At 40.5% G+C, this 20540-nt stretch overlaps 1 protein-coding gene across 3 annotated transcripts in view; it reads left to right on the top strand.

Annotated features, from left to right (window-relative positions):
* The window catches only part of LOC115449243 (unconventional myosin-Va), a 46251-nt gene that overhangs the window by 5337 nt on the left and 20374 nt on the right, over positions 1 to 20540 (top strand). For 2 of the 3 annotated variants that reach the window (XM_037440217.1, XM_030177001.2), the window contains exons 2-16: positions 2407 to 2529; positions 2934 to 3052; positions 6776 to 6858; positions 7321 to 7443; positions 8117 to 8247; positions 8671 to 8896; positions 9554 to 9661; positions 10355 to 10488; positions 10993 to 11239; positions 12216 to 12352; positions 12650 to 12848; positions 13137 to 13366; positions 14180 to 14358; positions 14823 to 14903; positions 20160 to 20298. In XM_037440217.1, coding sequence (XP_037296114.1) covers positions 2407 to 2529; positions 2934 to 3052; positions 6776 to 6858; positions 7321 to 7443; positions 8117 to 8247; positions 8671 to 8896; positions 9554 to 9661; positions 10355 to 10488; positions 10993 to 11239; positions 12216 to 12352; positions 12650 to 12848; positions 13137 to 13366; positions 14180 to 14358; positions 14823 to 14903; positions 20160 to 20298 — 2259 coding nt within the window. Of the gene's footprint in view, positions 1 to 2406; positions 2530 to 2933; positions 3053 to 6775; positions 6859 to 7320; positions 7444 to 8116; positions 8248 to 8670; positions 8897 to 9553; positions 9662 to 10354; positions 10489 to 10992; positions 11240 to 11278; positions 11601 to 12215; positions 12353 to 12649; positions 12849 to 13136; positions 13367 to 14179; positions 14359 to 14822; positions 14904 to 20159; positions 20299 to 20540 lie in introns of those variants that run through there. The other variant, XM_037440218.1, reaches the window with a different exon arrangement.

The raw sequence follows: 20540 nt of genomic DNA, 5'->3' as shown, positions 1-20540 counted from the left end.
TTCGTCCACCTTACTATACAAAAAAACTGTCACTTCAGTTTTTTTTTACTGCAAAGCAAGTCATTACGTTTTGAGCCGTATACATATATGACGTCATTTGGTGCTTACGACGTTTTAGAATAAAACAAAATTCAAAGTGAAAATCATGAATGAAAATGTCTGAGTTTTGAAAAAAGAAAATATGGGTCTCATAATTTTAGATCTAGTTTCATAAAATATATACTTTTGAGTAGTTTGAAAAAATTAAATGTTTTCAATTGTGTCGACTGGCGAGGGATGACCAGATGGTCATGATGTCATGTCAGTCATGATTTTCACTTTGAATTTGAAGAGAGATCTCTTTGCCGTACAAAATATTAAAACAATTGCAAATGTATTACTGTATGATGAAACGATCGTGCAAAACAGGCGAGCAACAGCAGAGCCGCAATGCATTGACGTACTTTTCCGAGTACAATAATTAAAAATCTTTATTAATCACGTAGAAGTGTAAAGCGATTATGACAGGTCAATTTAGAAGACTTATCATAACCATGAGATTAGTATGTACATTTTGATCATTACTTACAAAATATAATTAAAAAATATAGACATAGGAGTACAAAAATATCAATGTGAAAGTAAATGTATTTGACAAATCGCTCATTATTACAAGGTCCTATGTTAATTTTTATGTTGCAAAATTGAGACTAAGTGTTCATGTTGGTAAAAAACTTAACAGACTTTAATCTAGGACCTTCCTTTATTTATCTTTCACGATTATTGGAAATTTTCACTGAAAAATACTTAGACTTATGTGGTACTGTGGCCGCGGCCTCTCCATCGTGGGAATCAGTGTACATAACAAAACTGTTCCTGCGTAAATTCCGAGTCCCGAGATTTTTACACCCACGCGACCTCAAGAATTGCACTATCTTTTAGTAAAAACTGTAAAAAATTCCGTTCAGTAGTTTTAGAGAAAATCGATCACATACAGACAGACAGTTTTTGGGGAATTTGTTTTATAATATGTTTAGATAGATAGATATATAATTCATTTCGCTCATCAAAATATAAAACCTTGAAATAGTGAGTTTGTCAGCGAAGTACTTTTTTAGAGAAATCGGTCCGGAGAAAAATCGGTCGCCGAAAAAAATGGCTGTCTATCCGAATCCGATGTATAAAGCCAATTAGAGGCGCCTAGTCAAACGCCGGAAGTGCATCCTCGATAGTCGATAGCCTGTTAGGTCGATAGACTGACTTCCGTTTCGAGAAATAATTTCGACTAGATTTCCGCCCTCAAAAAAACTGTGCTTTAGAGTTTTTTTTCTATCGTTCTGGGCATTAAGTTTACGGTACATTTGAAGATTTATTATATTTATGATGTTTACTTAATTTAACACATTAAGTTTGCTAATATTTTACCTTAATAAATTATTTTAAAAAACGTAATCTACATGTAAATTGAGTGTTTTACGGCCTACGCAGATGACGACTAGACTTGACGTATATTTGAGTTATTTGGACAATTTAAAACCAACTTTGTACACAAAGCACAGAGTCGAAATTGTCTCACCCAAAAGACGCAATTATTTTTACAAATACTCCGAAGATACGTCGTAATATCTCATACGCTTTCTGCGCATTTTTACGCACATTTGTAGGTAAAAGTGCGCAGTTCTCGACTGTATCGCATTTTAATTGCATTTGAAGCGTATTTTCATCTTGTAGACGTATACACAGACCCTATGAGAGTAGTGTGGCGACTAGAATTTTATTACGTTACTGCTCGCGTCCTCTGCGCGTCGACTCGACCTTGTGACCCCATTCCAACGCTTAGCCTCCGCAAGCCACTTCCTAATATTAAGACTTTTGTAAACTTACAACTGCATAATGCACATCCGATGAATTCTTTCGTTGGTTTGCGTTTATATTTTAATGATTTCCAGTTTTACGTACGATGACGTAATCTTTTGCGTTTATCTACGAAGGGATGAACATCGCTGTATGGGAATTTGTATCTAGTATCAAGCAATACGCGGTGAATTTAGAAATTGTAATTTTTTATCGATAATTTATGACACTAAATTTGCAACTATTATGTGCTTTTCTTAAACAATACACGTAATCTGTACAGTCAGCAACATAAATGGCTGAACAAATTCAAAACTTTAAACGCTTTTACATAATTATTAACTTGAATGTACATACGTATTCTCTTTTTTAAATTAAAATAAGATAAACCCTTTGATGTTAATTTAAGTGATTACAAAACGATTGTTGATGCGGACACGAGAGTTTTAAGGTAATTTGAAACTTTGAATTTGTTCATTGTGCCTACACTCTATAAATATCCAGAATTTTTGAAACATTTCATAGTCCCACTATCTTACCTACCGCCTTATATTCAAGTGATGCTTGTTCCAGGGTGCCCGGGTATGGGTGGAGCACCCGGAGAAGGTGTGGGAGAGCGGCAAGGTGACCGCGGACTACCGCACCGGGGTTCTGATAGTGCAGCTGGACCAGAGCGGCGAGATACGGCAGATCAAGGTAACCCAATGAAAACAAAGTTTTTTTTTGTTGCTACTGGAATCACTAGACGAGCTTGCCGTTCTCCTGATCGTCGCTTCTATCTAGACCCCAATCCAATTACCATCGAGTGCAGTTGGGTCGCTGCCGTACCTTTTTGAAGAAAGTCTCAGAAAATTTGTAGACGTGTTAACATTAATATAGAAAGGCAGCTAGATGGATTTGTAACAGAAATTAATACATAGGCTGATCCCGGAACGCGACACACATACGTGGGCCACTATGGCAGGTTTTAAACACATTGTGTACGGTGGCCGCTATCGGGGCGGATATAAAATACTACCACCAGCAAAATGTATGTAATACAATGCTCTTTGACTGTTGTATGCAGAATATAACAAGGCATTTTTCCCTTATATTGTCAGATCAAAGACGAGAAGCACATGCCGCCGCTGCGCAACCCGTCCCTGCTGATTGGCCAGAACGATCTCACCTCCCTCTCGTATCTCCACGAGCCTGCGGTGCTGCACAATCTTAAAGTCAGGTAAGTCATAGTGCCGTAACTAGGGCGGTGTCAGCGATGCTCAGATAGGGCTGCAGGCCATAGAGGTGCCACGGTAAGTAGACCAGAGACAAGTTTTGGGCCATGCGTAGACGCAGTTATAGGAGTTTGCACCGGTCGAAAGGTTTACTACACTAGTCCTACATCACAATCAGCCACAGGAGGTTCATTGAGCATAAACCTTTCTTAATAATTTTCGGACCGACTTACTAGAAGCGGTCCGCGATCTTGAGTCAAGCTAAAAGAAACTTCAAGACACTGTGAGCTCATTCTGCGTAGATCGGACCGTCAACAGTTTAAATTTAAAAAAGTTGTATAATTGAAAAATGTAGGTAGATACTGTAACTTTGACTTTACGGATGAACAACACCTGAGTCCCCCCAGTGACCATGAAGGCTGCAAAGTCTTCGAAACGTCGGGAGAAAATAATAATATAAAAAACCGCGATAAAATCCGTTAAATAGTTTTTAGTTTTATTTCAATGTCTAACATTCGCGTAAACATAAGAAATCATTAAGCTAAAAGAAAATTATATACTAACCCCCTTATTCATAGGCGTTATTTATCTAAGGACGGAGCATTGCTGTGATAACAAGTCTGTTTCTCAGCTTTGTTTATCTGACAGCCAACTAGATTCAAGGTGTATCTCAATTTTAGCCAATCACAACGGCCCTATGTCTTCGCACTGCGAAGGCTGCCATGCCGTCAGCACTGAGAAACAGACTTGTTATCACAGCAATGCTCCATCTTTACATAAAAAACTTCTATGAATAAGGGGGTAATATTACAAAGAGGAAAAGTTTGTAGGTTTGTAGGGTCTTATCTCTGAGACTACTGAACTAATTTCTTCTAAAAATTCTTTCACTAATAAGAAGCTATAATACTCCTGAGCGCTATAGGCTAAAAAATATTTAACCTGGATTTTTTTTTCACGTGGGCAGACCCGCGCGCTGAAGCTAGTTGTAAATAGGTTTTCTCATCTATATGAGTTCGCTGTTTGAATTTATGCACGATAGGAATTTTGAGGGTGGATGAAGTCTTCCATTCCGCACTAGGCCAGCGTGGTGGACTAAGGCCTAATCCCTCTCAATAGTAGAGGAGCTCCATGACCAGTAGGGATAGTATATAACACAGGGCTGATATTATTATCACTATAATCGATTTGCTACTTCAGTGTTAGTTGGCGGGCTGCCAGAACCTACAGTATTGTAAACGCGACGATGTTCTTAGGTATTAACCCATGAAGCATCTGAATGTTTGCCGGCAAACATGACAGCTACATTGACATTTACGTGTGTCACGGGAATATAACCTTATATACTACATAATAAGGTTATTTTTACGTGACACGCGTCATGTTTGCCGGCAAACATTCGGATGCTTTAAGTGCTCGGTAAAGTGACCTCACTGCACCGGATGGTAAGTGGAGTGGTAAGAATGTCTAAAACGTGAGCATGTCCACATACTCCCCTTACTTTTGAAGCTAAAAAACGAGCTTAAATGGTATACTTAAGTAATTACCTTAAAAATAATAATAATATCAGCCCTGTATTACATACTTGCCCACTGCTGAGCACGGGCCTCCTCTACTACTGAGAGGGATTAGGCCTTAGTCCACCATGCTGGCCTAGTGCGGACTGGTAGACTACACACACCTTCGAAATTCCTATAGAGAACTTCTCAGATGTGCAGGTTTCCTCACGATGTTTGCCTTCACCGTTATGGCTGCCATACATGCTACGGTCCATCGGTGCAGGTATGCATGCGCCGATAGACCGCAATGTGTGTGGGAATAGACCTGTGCAGATTTTAGAGCCTGTGCAGGCGACCGGTGCAGAATCGAAAATCAATTCTTTCAATTGATACCTGCGCAGGCATACCTGCACAAAAGACCTCTCCGGTAGACCGTAGCGTGTATGGCTTACATTAAAGCGAACGATAAATTCACAAAGTAATACTTTGATCAAAATAAAATTATAATTTGTCCATATTAACTCCACCAGTTGTACCTTTCAACAGAGAAGAACGAGCAAGAGAATAGTGTTGGTCTTTTCAAAATCGTTTAAAAGTACTATATACTGCAGTGGCGAAGGGTCCACATAAACCGATTCCTGCCGGCATCCATTTCCTAATTTATGTAAAATCTAACGTATATTCGTCCTCCTTGCGTCGATGTCATCAATGCTGAGGGTCGTGACTCCCTACACGGATCACTTTATTCCGGACTGTACTGCGCCAATGGTGCCGGTTGCATAATGCATATTAGTAGATGTGTCGGGTTTCCTTTTGAAAAATTTCAGCCTTCGTCATGATGTACTGTGCATAGTAGGTATAAAAACGTAGTCGGGTAAAAAAATACACTTAGTATTATATTTTATTTTATTATTATAAATAACCTTATAATAACCGGTGGTCGTTGAATTATAAAATATCGCGCTAATGAAATACTTCAGCTGATAATTTAATCGACACTTCCCTTACGTTTCCTGGCTACGTTTCCTATCAGCAATACATTTGTATTAATAAACATTTTGTGGATTAAATTGGTCAAAACTCATAACGAGGTAAAGGTATTTTTTATTTATAAGTTTGAAGGACATTGTCGCCAAAGTAGTAATTGGGCTTTGAGTTGAGATACTTATAATAAAAATGTTTGAGGTGACGAACGCCATAGGTATATCATGCAAAGTTTCGTAACCCAAATTCGAAAGTATCAGGTAGTGTTTCTACATTTCTTTTTCTTTGATACGTGCCCGGCTAAGTCCCCCTACTGCATCTGATGATAACTGGAGTGGGGTCCAATAGAATGTTGACTGATGAGAGATGATTACCCCTCGACCGTCGACACAATTATGCCGGCCTGTTGGAACCGGATATATACAGGCTGATCTTGGAACGCGACACACTTACCTGGGCCATTATAGCGGGTTTTAACACCTTGCATACGGTGGTCGCTATCCAGGCGGATATAAAATATACCCTATCACTACCAGGTAGTGTTTCTACTGTTTATTGGTGGTGACCTTCTGGGGGAACTGACTGACGACAGTCACCACGCTGTTAACCATTGCAAACAATACACATGCAATTATTGACATCGGGAACTTTTTCACTACCGCTCGGGATCTTACGCCAACAGGCCACCATTTCTGTTTATGAAGCTATGAAATTCGGACACCTGCCACCCAGTCGTGATATAAACGCCTGTTACGCCATATTATGAAAAAGTACGAAGTCTCCTTCGATACCACTTGTTCAAATAAACAGCAATTATGTATCAAAGCATGATAACGAGTATGTGACCTCCAACTTGTTTGGTTTCTTACAAACGATTGAAAAACCGCCCCGACCGCATTACAAATCTTATACTTATGATAATTAACTCGCTGTTTTAGGTATGTTGGGTTTTTTAATACATGGCCTTGTCCTAAAAATGTATGGTGTAGTGTGTAGGAATGTTAAGACGGAAGTAGGGATTCGATTCCGGGGAATAACAAACATTACATAAAACATTAAAATCATGATTAAATATTTTACAACTAGCTTTTGGTCGCGGCTCCGCCTGCGGGAAAAAGTTTTTCCAGGACAAAAGTACCTTTATATATTTTCCCAGGATATAATAGTAGCTTATGTGCTTCCCAGGGTTCCAATCTATTTCCATACAAAATTTAACTAACATTTTTTTATTGGAATGTAATTTTACAGATTCTGCGACCGGAACGCCATCTACACGTACTGCGGGATTGTACTAGTTGCAATAAATCCTTACTATGATCTGCCTATATACGGTAAGCTAAATAATAATTAAATGAAATGCAATACATACTTAACTAGGATTGTTTCTTTTATATAATATAACTGTGTACATACTGTTTATGGGCGGTCTTAGGGGTCGTTCAAGTATTACGTAACGTAATTTTTGAAGATTTTCGACCCCCGCACCCCTCCATGTAACGCGCCGTAACGTTTTCCTGTACGCCCCCCCCCCCCTTCAAAAGTTATGTAACTGTATAGTGACATTCTTTTTGTAATATTCACAATTATTTTTCGCAAAATACCGGAAAGTCGCTAAAATACCTTTGTTATTGTTTTAAAATAAAAAAAAACAATGTTACTTAATACTTTGTAGGAGTCCTCCCTTCCGCCCCTGTAACGCATCGTAACGTTTTACAAGAAAAAATTGCGTTACGTAATACTTCAACGGCACCTTATCGCTTGCCTGGTGATATTTGAAAATTGATTTCTTACAGGTGATGAGACCATCATGGCGTACAGGGGTCAGTCGATGGGCGACCTGGACCCCCACATATTCGCCGTCTCCGAGGAGGCCTACACTAAACTGGAGCGAGAGAGGCGGGACCAGAGCATTATAGGTGAGTTAAGTCTCAATCACGTAGTATTGTTCTGCCACAGTCTTCGACGTAGACCGCATTAGATAGCGCCATCTGTTGGGTCAAATATTTTTGAAATCAACTAAAAACATTCGCAAAATTTCATTGACATCGGTTAGCTAGTTATTGATCTTAGCGCGAACAACACACTCGCCATGTACTATAAGTTAATAGTGCTTTGTCTCACCTCCCCGCAATATTATAAGTTCAAAAAAAATAAGTATCTCATTTGGATGAATGGTATGACATAAAATACGAACCAACATCGATTTTTATAGATTAGAAAACATGTAAATTTGCTTATTATAAGCATTATGGAGTAGGTATTTTTAACTGAGACCTATTTTCTGCTGTGGATTTCATGTATCTGACGACGATGAAGCCTTATGGAATACCAGATTTTGCTTGCGGGTCTGTCTGGGAGTACCCAGACATAGTAAATCTAGTAAGATTTTTCCCGGAATAAAAATACATGTTTACTTGTTCGGGATAAAAAGTAGCCAAAAATTCTATCATTGAGTTATATACACATAGAAATTAGAAACTGTCTGTGCCCGATTTGGGAATCGAACCCCGAATCCAATGTTTACAGCCCCAAGAACTAATGAGGTTATTTAACATTAATTTTATTTCAAATGGATACCTTGGTCTACAGTGAGCGGAGAGTCCGGCGCCGGTAAGACTGTGTCAGCTAAATACGCGATGAGGTACTTCGCAGCAGTGGGGGGAAATGCCAGCGAGACGCAGGTGGAAAGGAAGGTCCTCGCTTCCAGCCCTATCATGGAGGTAAGTGTCGTAGGGTCTACGCTAATCAACTTTTTGACCTCCTGGCGCTTCAAAATGGGGTCGACGCAATGCACTGAAGAAACGATTTGGATTTATTTTTAAAATTGGCTGTCTGCGTCACTTTAGCTCCTGGATGTTTCTAGCTCAGGTAAATTGCGCAAGGCTAAGCAAAAGGGTAAAATGACAAGGAAAGCAGATGACTGTATAATATGATACTGGTTTCTTAAAGTGGGCGTTGATAGCAAAATTTGAAACTGAGATAAAGCGAAAAGTATTCAAAGAAGTGTCGAACTCGATTTTGGTTAAAAGTAAAACTGCATCATTGGATTTTTTGATAAATCAATTGCCCTAACCAAGAATCGCACCCATTAACTTTAAAGATGTCAGTTACAAATAAACACGTCTTAATTTTACCATTCGCAGGCAATAGGCAACGCGAAAACAACGCGCAACGACAACTCGTCGCGTTTCGGCAAGTTCATAGAGATCCACTTCGACAACCAGTACCGGATATCCGGCGCCAGCATGCGCACCTACCTGCTGGAGAAGTCGCGCGTGGTGTACCAGAGTAGTGGGGAGAGGAACTACCACATATTCTACCAGCTGTGTGCCGCTGCCGCGAGTGCTTTCATGCCGGAATTATATTTAGGTAAGTGGGTCTAGGACGAAATAGTAGGAGGTTCTAATTTAAGTTGTAGTTGAGCTATTTTTATGATACGCCTCTAAAACTATATCAAGACTTATATCTAAACTTATAAATAAACTTACGCATAGACTTATACTTAAATCCATTATTAGAACTTATATGTACAAACATTTAAAAATTAATAATTTAAATAATAACCTTATCTGTAACTTTGCATTATACAATTTATATAAATTAGTTAGCGTCAACAAACTCTCTGTCGGGTTAATGCAATTTTTATATTAGACGGCTTGCGGGTGAGGTATTGCCCGACCGGCTGAGCGGCAGCCGAGAGCGGGCGAACGTTTGCGTCCGGGCGCCGTTCGGCTTCCGAAGATGCGCACGCGCATGCACTCTGAGCGGTGTTACCACTCAATCGGTACCGGCAAGACAATTGAAGCTTTCGATTGCTGTAGCCTCGTATTCCTCAACTCATAGAAACTTAATGGCTTAAATAAATAATCTTGATCGTTATGACTGGATCGATGGGATAAATCAGATCAAATTCAGCTCGTACAACTGACTTACTCGTTCTGATTGCCTATTTTTCGAGATTGACCTAGAGATTGCCATCGTGATTATAAAGCGTATTATGAAGGACCCCGCAAAATCTTGTTTTAGATCATCAAGACTCGTTCCACTACCTGAATCAAGGCGGCAGTCCGTACATAGACGGAGTCGATGACTTGAAGACGTTCAACGAGACTAGGACGGCGCTCTCTACTTTAGGTAAGTGGAGACTCAGTCACTGTATTTTTATCTCTGGTTAACCAGGCTGAAGTGTGCAGGTCATCAAGAAATCCTCCATTTTGTTAGGTCTTGAGCATACTTCGCAGTAAAAATATTTATAAACCTTTCTCTGAATCATCAAGTAAGCGCTTTTGGACCGATGTCCAACTGATATACCCGAAGCATTGCAACTTAACTATTGTGGTTTATTTAACACGCTATTGAACACATTGGCTTATAGTTTTCTCTGAATCGTTAAGGCGATACCTCAAGGTCCATTTTCATACATTTTGTTTCACCTTTAATCTGGGTAACTAAACAAGTATTGGCAAGTAAAGAATTTAAATTCACGTCTAGTTAGTGATTAGTTCTCGCAGTTGAAAGAAAAATGTAAAAATAATTAATAATCATGGATATTTCGGCCTTTAAAATTTAATATGACGAAATTTTAAAGGCCGAAATATCCATGCTGTTTAGTTACCCAGATTAAAGGTGAAACAAAATGTATGAAAATGGACCTTGAGGTATCGCCTTAAGTGAGCAATTTTCGACCACCGTCAGACTGATAGCAATACAACTTAACTTTTGTGGTTTTCGTAACAGGCTATTGGACAATTATAAGCGACAGACTTCTGTAATTGGTATCAAGAATCAATACTGTATACTACTCTAATTAATTCATGTTATTTACAGGTGTGACAGAGACAGAGCAAGCAAACATGTTCACGATACTAGCGGCCATATTGCACCTGGGGAACGTGGAGTTCCTCACCAACGACCCCGATGCAGGACCCACCGCTGATAATGAAGACGGCGCCTATATCGATGTGAGTATACAGGGTGTATTCAAACGATGTGTCGCAGTAACAGAGTGTTGGTGTACCGTGAAATGTTAGTAATAAAGCTGATAGGATTGATGACAGTAGTCTTTGCAAGTTATTAGTTTAATTATGCTCATGTTAGCCGCTCACTGATACCGACTACTACAGCCGACCGTTACAAGCACTCCCTTCCCCGCCCCGCGGCCCCGCACACGTCCCGCTCGCTCTATGCGGCTCATGTTAGCCGCTCACTGATACCGACTACTACAGCCGACCGTTACAAGCATTCCCTTCCCCGCCCCGCGGCCCCGCACACGTCCCGCACACGTCCCGCTCGCTCTATGCACCCCCCAAACCGCGGCGCCTCACACGTCCCGCTCGTTCCTCACGGCGGCGCGGGCGGTGTACTTGATTGATTGCGGTGTATCTATCAATTCCGCGTGTATTTTCACTATTATTATTCGGCTTTATGGTATACAAATATGAATGTTGTATAACATGTTTGTTCAGTCGAGCGACAAGCACGTGGGTCGTTTCTGCTCGCTGCTGGGCATCTCGGCGGCGGAGCTGCGGCGCTGGCTGACGCACCGGCGCCTGCTGTCGGCGCACGAGGTCATCGTGTCGCGCCTCGACGTGCCGCGCGCCGCCGCCGCGCGCGACGCGCTCGCCAAGCGACTCTACGGGGAGCTGTTCAGCTGGCTCGTGCACGCCGTCAACAGGGCGCTCGACACCGGACACGCTAAGAAACATTTCATAGGTGGGTCCATATCCCGCGGTGACGAGGGATCGATAGGAACTTGTGTCGCGCCTCGACGTGCCGCGCGCCGCCGCCGCGCGCGACGCGCTCGCCAAGCGACTCTACGGGGAGCTGTTCAGCTGGCTCGTGCACGCCGTCAACAGGGCGCTCGACACCGGACACGCTAAGAAACATTTCATAGGTGGGTCCATATCCCGCGGTGACGAGGGATCGATAGGAACTTGTGTCGCGCTCGACGTGCCGCGCGCCGCCGCCGCGCGCGACGCGCTCGCCAAGCGACTCTACGGGGAGCTGTTCAGCTGGCTCGTGCACGCCGTCAACAGGGCGCTCGACACCGGACACGCTAAGAAACATTTCATAGGTGGGTCCATATCCCGCGGTGACGAGGGATCGATAGGAACTTGTCGTGTCGAACTGATTCAACTAAATTTTACTCGTGGTAGGTCTCTCATATGTGTGAGTCCGCCTGGGTAGGTACCACCGCAATATCTATTTCTGCCGGCAATCAGCAGTGTGTAGCCACTGTTGTGTTCCGGTTTGAAGCACATTGTAGCCAGTGTAACTACTGGACATGGTTAGACTTAGCATCTCATGTCTCAGGATGGCGTGAGCAGTGGAATACTAAACAATACTTTGTAATTCAAGATGTTAGATGATGTTTCTACTGTTTATGGGCGGTCGTATCGCTTACCATCAGGCGAACGGCAAGTCCCTCTCGTCGTTCAATAAAATAAAAATTAGTATTACCAACTACATACGAATAGTGTTTGTAGTCTATAGACTACATTTACGGACTGTAAATGTAGTCTATAGACTACAAATACTACAACAAATGGAATCGTTGTTTCTAGAATTCTGATAGCCTTCTATAGACATATTTTATTATGTTTATAATAATTATAATAATTGTTTATTTAAAACTCCAAAATATTATTTCCAACTTCCACTTCGATTTTACCATTTGTTCGTCTTCCAGGTGTCCTGGACATCTACGGGTTCGAAACTTTCGAGATAAACTCGTTCGAACAGTTCTGCATCAACTATGCCAACGAGAAGCTTCAGCAGCAGTTCAACTCGCACGTCTTCAAATTGGAACAAGACGAGTATATCAAGGTAAGAGTTGTCCATGAAGTGACATTAACTGCCCTCGTGAATTATAATCTGGCAGTTGGAAACATATTTCTGGTAAGGATCAAGCGTTTCTTCTGTTTCCAACAAGATTTGGTATTCATATTTTATTTAGTAAATGTATAATCAATAATCCCAGGTTTAGGTTAGTAGGCATTTTTTATTGACTTCATTTGTCTATTTTAACCAATAAAAGTTTGTAGTATTTTTTTGTTGCCAATAACTGATCGATTTAGGTCTATGACTAGTTTTTGGATTTTAATTCTGAATTTTTCATTCCAGGAAGAAATATCGTGGGAGATGATAGAGTTCTACGACAATCAGCCGTGCATCGACCTCATAGAGGAGCGGCTCGGGGTTCTGGCGTTGCTTGACGAGGAGTGCAGGGTCCCACAGGGGTCCGACATGGGCTTCGTCGCCAAGCTGCACACCAACTGCGCCAAGTACCCCCATTTTATGAAACCGAGGTTCGGGAACCAAGGTCAGTTGAGTTGATGACTAGGTATTACTCATGGTCTCGGCTGTGGGATTTTGCAGTGTAGATAATTCTGGATACGCTACCAGCTAAACAAATTTTCAATATTGGTTTAGCCACTTTAAAGTGAAGTCTGGTAAACAAACTGTCATACAGATAAAAAACGACGAAGTATTCAAATCAGTCAATTACAATTATTTTTGTGCCTGTTATGAACATAGACGATTTCTACTTATTCCGAAGAAGTTCAAGTCACAAAACTACTGTTACTACTTATAACACTTCTCTCCACAGCGTTCATAATAAAGCACTTCGCCGACAACGTGGAGTACCAGGCGGGCGGTTTCCTGGAGAAGAACCGCGACACAGTCTCCGAGGAGCAGCTGGAGTGCGTCAAGTCGGCCACCAGCTGCCGTCTCATACACACTATGTTCGCCGAGAAGGTGGACCAGCACCAGACGGCGACGTTACCACCGCCGTCTAGACGGAGGACCACGCCATCTGTGCCAGTCTCTAGTCTTACTGTAAGTGTTTTATAGATTCGTGGTTGTAGAGTTTACTGTGTTTTTGATGGTAATGTATGGGAGTCACAACTCTAGCTATAATGAAACTCCAAAGATGGCACTGTATATATTGTATATTTCAAAACTCCAGAGTACGTTTAAAACACAGTGGCGTACTTAGATGGTAATAGTAACAAATCGTAAGACGTACTAATTAAACAAAGGCGTACGTCGCTTTTACATGGGAGGTATGGTGTGACACAGCGTTCTCGCACAACTACGCACGTGCACTTACATAGCTGCGCAAGTGTGTGTGTCCCAACAGAGGTAATAACTTGTAGGAAGTGTGCAAGTCGAGGGTGTCATCTTGGCGGTATTCGGGATGTTGTCTTTGCATAATGTATGTGCTGGTGGTGTAATTTTCTCTATGAAGGCTCTTACTGATCCGAGGGCAGATAATCCTGTACAATTCGCATGGTTTATTCATATTAATGACAACAGCTGTCAATCAACATGTGTACGTCTGTTATGAGAAGCAAGAGTGCATTACGGCTTGACTGCACACCAAGTGCGAGTTTTATATTCAAATGCGAACTTTTTGACAATTTATATAATGTGTTATTATATGGTTAAAATATAGTTAAGCAGGCCTTTTATTGTTATTTCTTTTTTGCGGTCACGCTAATTCTCGAAAGTGTTAGGTCATAATTTTAAAATGGTATTTTTTTTTATATTTTCTAAATTTCTTTACTGTGTGCATCCGCATGCCTCCACTAAAAAGCCCTGTTGTTAAGGCAGCAGTTAATCTAGCCTAACCGATGTTGATTCCCGCAGCAACCGCCGCGCCGCGCGTCGGGTCAGAAGCAGACGGTGGGCGCGCAGTTCCGCGCGTCGCTGTCCGCGCTGATGGGCACGCTGTCCGCCACCACGCCGCACTACGTGCGCTGCATCAAACCCAACGACTCCAAGACGCCGTTCCTCTTCGAGCCGGCGCGGGCGGTCAACCAGCTCAGGTATACTATCTGTATACGTGTGCAGGTGCGGAGCAACAAACTAATCTTTGACAAGTTACAACTCACCCGCGCCAAACAAATACAAGACTAATTGACACTTGTCCAGAATGCAAGTGAATGCGCACCAGTGTACAGTAAGAATGATCATAGTACGTGAACATGTTCCACCGGACTGAAATGCGCGTGCGCATCATCACCCAAGATTGTGCACTTAGCTACGTATATGCCCGGATATATTAAAAAATCTTTATGTAAAATATTAGAAATTTTACGCATCTTGATTTAAATCAGTTAGGAAAAAGAAATTACTATGGCAAAGCATGTAGGTGATTTGTTTGGCTATTTTTGTAGCTGACTTCATGGGCTAAGAGAAAGCAAGCAGTACTGCGTTAAGTTCACCAAGTCGTAGAGAGCTACCATTTGAGTTTATCATCATCTTATGCATTATAATCTATTTGTTGTAGAGCATGCGGTGTATTAGAGACCATCAGAATATCAGCCGCGGGCTTCCCATCCAGGTGGCTGTATCAAGACTTCTTCCATCGGTGAGATTATAAGTACCTTCAATACTCTATGGTCCATCAGAAATACTGATGACGTCACTCGAAATAACTTACTCGCGAAGGACGCTGTTATGTAATAGATGGTAATACATAAATTTTTCTTCGGCCAACGTGCGGACTTCTCGATCCTGTGTGGTCTTATACATACATACTAATATATAGCTAAACAAACTCACCCCAATTTCCTTGTTCTTAATGCATGTGCTCCCGGGGAGCCCCTTTTGTTCCGATTTATAAATTATAATTCTCTTTGCCGACTCCGATAGTAGTTTTTTCTTCAATAATCATGTCATTCTTCTATTTTAATAATATTTGACAGTTTCTTTTACCCCCACCGAAAAGATTTTATATTCGAATACATACTATATATATATATTTATGTGTGTTGTGTTGTGTGTAAATTAATTTGGCCGAATCTGTCCGCGCTTCCAAATAATGAACTAATAAAAATTAAACATCCCGCCGCCCGAGAAAGGCTGTGAAAAGCCTTTATCAAATAACACAACAAGCCCCTTTCATTGAAAGTTATACTAACATTCTAAAACATAAGCACGCAATATAAATATAATAAGTAATTAAAAAAAACAAACTTTATCACTGGAATCTAATCCAGCGTCAACTTCGCAATTTTACTACAGGCCTCAATAAATTCCCTGAGGCAGTCTTTAACCTGACAATTCGGATAACCCCATCAATCCCAGGTAAAAGTTCTAAAACTCTCCCTCTCTTCCATTTAAGGACATTCTCCTCTTTTATTAAAACGAGGTCCCCTACTTTAGGTGGATCAACCGGCGTTGTCCATTTGTTACTATTCTGGAGACAGTGTAGGTAACGGTCACTCCATTGTTTCCAGAAACGTTGACCTATAGCCTGAACTAATCTAAAACGTCCCAACCGCGTATTAACTACGTGTTCGAAATTATACTCAGACACAGAAAGCAATGACTTGCCGACCAAGAAATGTGCTGGGGTCAACACTTCGAGATCCGTAGGATCATTTGATAGAGGACATAGTGGGCGAGAGTTGAGTACTGCTTCAACTCTTGTGAACACTGTCGACAATTCCTCATAAGTCAAAACCTGCTCCCCGATCATCCGCTTTAATAAGGTTTTTGCAGATTTGACAGCCGCGTCAAACAATCCCCCGAAGTGAGGTCCCGAAGGCACATTGAATAACCAAGTAATACTACTCTTGGCTGCAAAATTCTTAAGGCTATTCTCAACTTCCCTATTCCGAAGATACTTGTCAACCTCGTTGAGGTGTTTGTTTGTCCCTACATAATTAGTACCATTATCAGAACGTATCACACTCGGGAGTCCGCGCCGAGATGTGAAACGCGTCAACGCAGCTCCGAACGCTTCTGTTGTCAAGTCTCCAACAACCTCCAAATGCACCGCTTTGGTTGCAGAGCAGACAAAAACACACAAATATGCCTTCAACATTTTTGCATTTCTAAGACGTGAGGCTCTAATTGAAAAAGGTCCTGCAAAATCTGTTTGCACTGTATGAAATATACCAGTTGTGTTTACCCTGTCACTTGGTAATGCAGACATAACTGGCTCATCCGGCCTAGCCTTATACCTGAAACGCGATATATGCTTAAAAATTCGACTCCGAATGGCATTCCGAGCCACACGAATTTTATCCGAATTTGTCATAAAAATACCGTGGTAAGGTATAACGTACCCTTTACCTTCTGCATAGTCCTCTGGTTGCCGATCACAGACAGACATATGCCCTAATCTTTCATAATCTCGCATAAATGCAATACACTTTTCCCGCAATGCCTCATTCGAGATTAACCGCCTTTCCATAGCCATGAACCGTTTCTTGGCTATCGAAATTGAATCCCCAATTCAGGTTCATCTTCTAAAAAAGGTAACCGCACTATATATCTCCCCGTTTGATCCCGTTGATGCGTTTCACAAAACCTATTTTCGCAATCCGTATCTTCAGGATTAACTAAAACCGAATCCGGTATATCTTCCACTTCCCAGAATTTTTCCAAAATCTGGTTTGTGGTAACATATGCCGCGAAAAATGTTTGAGACCGCTCATTACATTGAGATATCTTATGGGTTACTGGACCCATCAATACGTAACCAAACACCGTATTCATTGCGCGTGGCAAATAATCATTAACTTTCACACAATCACCAATCATGATTTCACCCATGAGATCGGCACCTATTAAAATATCAACCGGTCGACTAACAAAGAATTGGTCATCCGCTAAATAGATACCTCTATACCATTCCGCAAAATTTTGAGACAGAGTTTGAGTCGGCAGGTTATGAGTGATAGTGCCTAATACTATTGCCGTTGTTACCAATCTAGGCTGTTCCGAATATTTAGAACACATAACCAGATTCACACCTCCTCTACAATCACTCACAAGTCCTCCCCCTAAACCCGTTACCGAAATAGAATTGGACTTAAATCGTTTTAATCCAAGCCTTTTAACAACGGTATCGGCGATAAATGTAGTCTGACTACCCCCATCTAGTAGCGCACGAACTTCATGATACTCCCCATATCTGTCCATGACACGTACTATAGCTGTTGCTAGTAGCACTGTCCGCCTATAGTTTTTATTTATGTTAGAGACAGTTAAAGCTATATCATCATCCACTGCTGATGCAGTTACCCCATGATGATCCTTAACAGGTCCCCCTACCCTAGCTGTGGTACAAGTAGCCTTTTCCCCACTAGTGTCCAATTTGTGTGCAACTACCCGATTTTCATTAGCACTTGGTGAACGTGGTCCACCACCCGATCGTGGAACCCCTGACACGTCCCCTGCTGTAACCACCGGCCGCAAATCAAAGTGGATAAGGTAGTGGTGTTTATTAGAATTACATTTGTAACATGACCAACTCGATACGCACTGATCAATACTGTGCTTCCCTAAACACCTAAAACAAAGCCGAAATTCTTTTACACGCTCCTTCCGCTGGTGTGGATTCAATGTTAAAAATTTCACACATTTTGATAAATGATGACTTCCTCGCTTACATAGCTTGCAAACCATCATTGGTTCACTTACAAACGTGGCATGGTGTGTCCGAGAATTCACAGAGCCACTCTTACCGCTTTGACCATCGCCACTAGACTCTAAGATCCTAACTTCCTTCTCCAAAAACTGAATCAAATCAGAAAAATCAGGCAATTCCTTGTTAGATAATCTAGCTTCAAAACGTTTTTTCAAACTAGAGTCAAGTTTTTGAAAATTTATATAAAATAAAAGATAAGACCACTCCGATACAGGGAATTCATTTTTCTAACCCTTTTGTATTCACAACCAAAGTGTTAAGAAATTGTTTCAAAGAAGAATAATTATTGATAACCCTAGTCGTTGCCCACAAATTATGTAACAATTTATCGGCTAATGCTCGTTTGTTACCATATTGTCTTTTCAACAAATCCAAAGCTATTGAATAATTGTCACCTGTGACGGACAAATGCTTAGTAAGACTCTTTGGCTCGTCATCAAGAGACCCCAGTAAGTAATATAATTTCTCAGTATCAGACAATTTTGGATCTTTACCAACCAATGATTCAAATAATTCCATAAAAGATGTAAATTCCTCTAATTTTCCGTTAAAAGTCTGTAACCGAACCTTTGGTAAAATGGCATGCTCGTTCTTTTCCTATCTGTGGAAGAAGCAATGCCATATTCAGAAGACCGACAGCTGCCCTCAGGAAATAAATCTAAAACTGCCGTTTCACATCATAATATTTTTGGTTATATACCATGTATTTTTGGGTAAACTCCTCTATTTCAAATTCATCCTCCAAGTTAGCTAGGTACTCCATATGACTAGAAGTGAATTCCGTGTAAATGTGTTCCAAATCGGCATATCTTATTTTGAATTCACTTCTTTCCCCCCTCCGAACCTAGCCCTGACTGTGAAATCTCGTGAAGCTTGTTTAAATTTAATAACGCTGTATCATACTTCACTTTCAAAAGTCTTAGTTGAATTTTAGGAGGCATTTTAAGGAAATTTAAAATTATTAAATATTAAAATAATAGAATACTCCCTCAGACAATTTGAGGCCCGCAATAAAATATCTATATTGTTATACAAAAAGCAAGGAATACAAATACTTCAGGTGGATTTGAACCCGCGTCCACGATCACACCACACTATGAAATTATACCGCACCAACCGCTAGACCGCTAAGCGACAAGAGAAAATCGCTTTTCAAATACTTTTCTGACATACAATTGTCAGACACGCAAATAAAAATGTCACCATAAAAATAAATTATTATTTGCGTTTTATATTAATATAATCCCTAAAACCGCATAACCGCACAAAATATATGTATATTAGACCACTTACACAAATATTAATTCTTCCACAAAGAAACGTACACAGACTAGACCAAATCAATTTCGTTGTGAGTGTGCAATGTATCTTTTTTATACGTAATGTATGTCATATTATAATAAGGGAAACGAAATAAATATATGTGTAGCCCTACCGCAATATTATGAGTTTCTCTGTGAAGTGTGAAAAGAGAAATGGCAGCTATCACTGCAAAAATATGACTTTAAACAATATTATCCGCAAAATCCGCAATATATATATTATTCGTGTTTATGATCCGCACAACCACGAATAAATATTACCTTATCAAAGTATTCATACACCGCCAGAATACTTCGAGAAGGAACCGATAGTGTTTTCTTTGTACAGAAAGAGAACCCCGCACATCAGCGGAAGCCGCTAAAAACCAGTATATCCGGCTCGATTAGGACCAAATGTTATGTAATAGATGGTAATACATAAATTTTTCTTCGGCCAACGTGCGGACTTCTCGATCCTGTGTGGTCTTATACATACATACTAATATATAGCTAAACAAACTCACCCCAATTTCCTTGTTCTTAATGCATGTGCTCCCGGGAGCCCCTTTTGTTCCGATTTATAAATTATAATTCTCTTTGCCGACTCCGATAGTAGTTTTTCTTCAATAATCATGTCATTCTTCTTTTTTAATAATATTTGACAGTTTCTTTTACCCCCACCGAAAAGATTTTATATTCGAATACATACTATATATATATTTATGTGTGTTGTGTTGTGTGTAAATTAATTTGGCCGAATCTGTCCGCGCTTCCAAATAATGAACTAATAAAAATTAAACAGACGCAATATTTTTCATTGCCAACATTTACCTTTTTTATTGTAAATTTTTAAAATAATATATCTATTGTATTTTGTTGCCAGATACCGCCTCCTCTGTCTTCACAAGGAAATAGACCGTACAAATATAAAGGCCACATGCGGCCGCATTCTCGTCAAACACCTTAAAGATCCGGATAAATACCAGTTCGGAGCCACTAAAATATTCTTCAGAGCTGGACAGGTGGGTTGTAATATTAGTTGATTTAGTATTATCACAATGCTTGCAGCTTATGCAGCGTGAATGAGCTTTTGGAATGAACGTCAGATTGTGTACTATTCAAAGATAAATTGAAGTGCCTTTTATCTTAATTTAATTTTTTTTTAATATCTATGTCTGAGTGTATCTAAATTTGTTTAAAAAAAAATTAACAGTACTTATTATTTGGATTATTGGCAGTTACACATACAGGCGGTAGATGAACG

Source organism: Manduca sexta, chromosome 18, assembly GCF_014839805.1.
Source record: "Manduca sexta isolate Smith_Timp_Sample1 chromosome 18, JHU_Msex_v1.0, whole genome shotgun sequence".
Taxonomy (NCBI): Eukaryota; Metazoa; Arthropoda; class Insecta; order Lepidoptera; family Sphingidae; genus Manduca; species Manduca sexta.
This window is presented reverse-complemented; position numbering and strand designations above follow the sequence as displayed.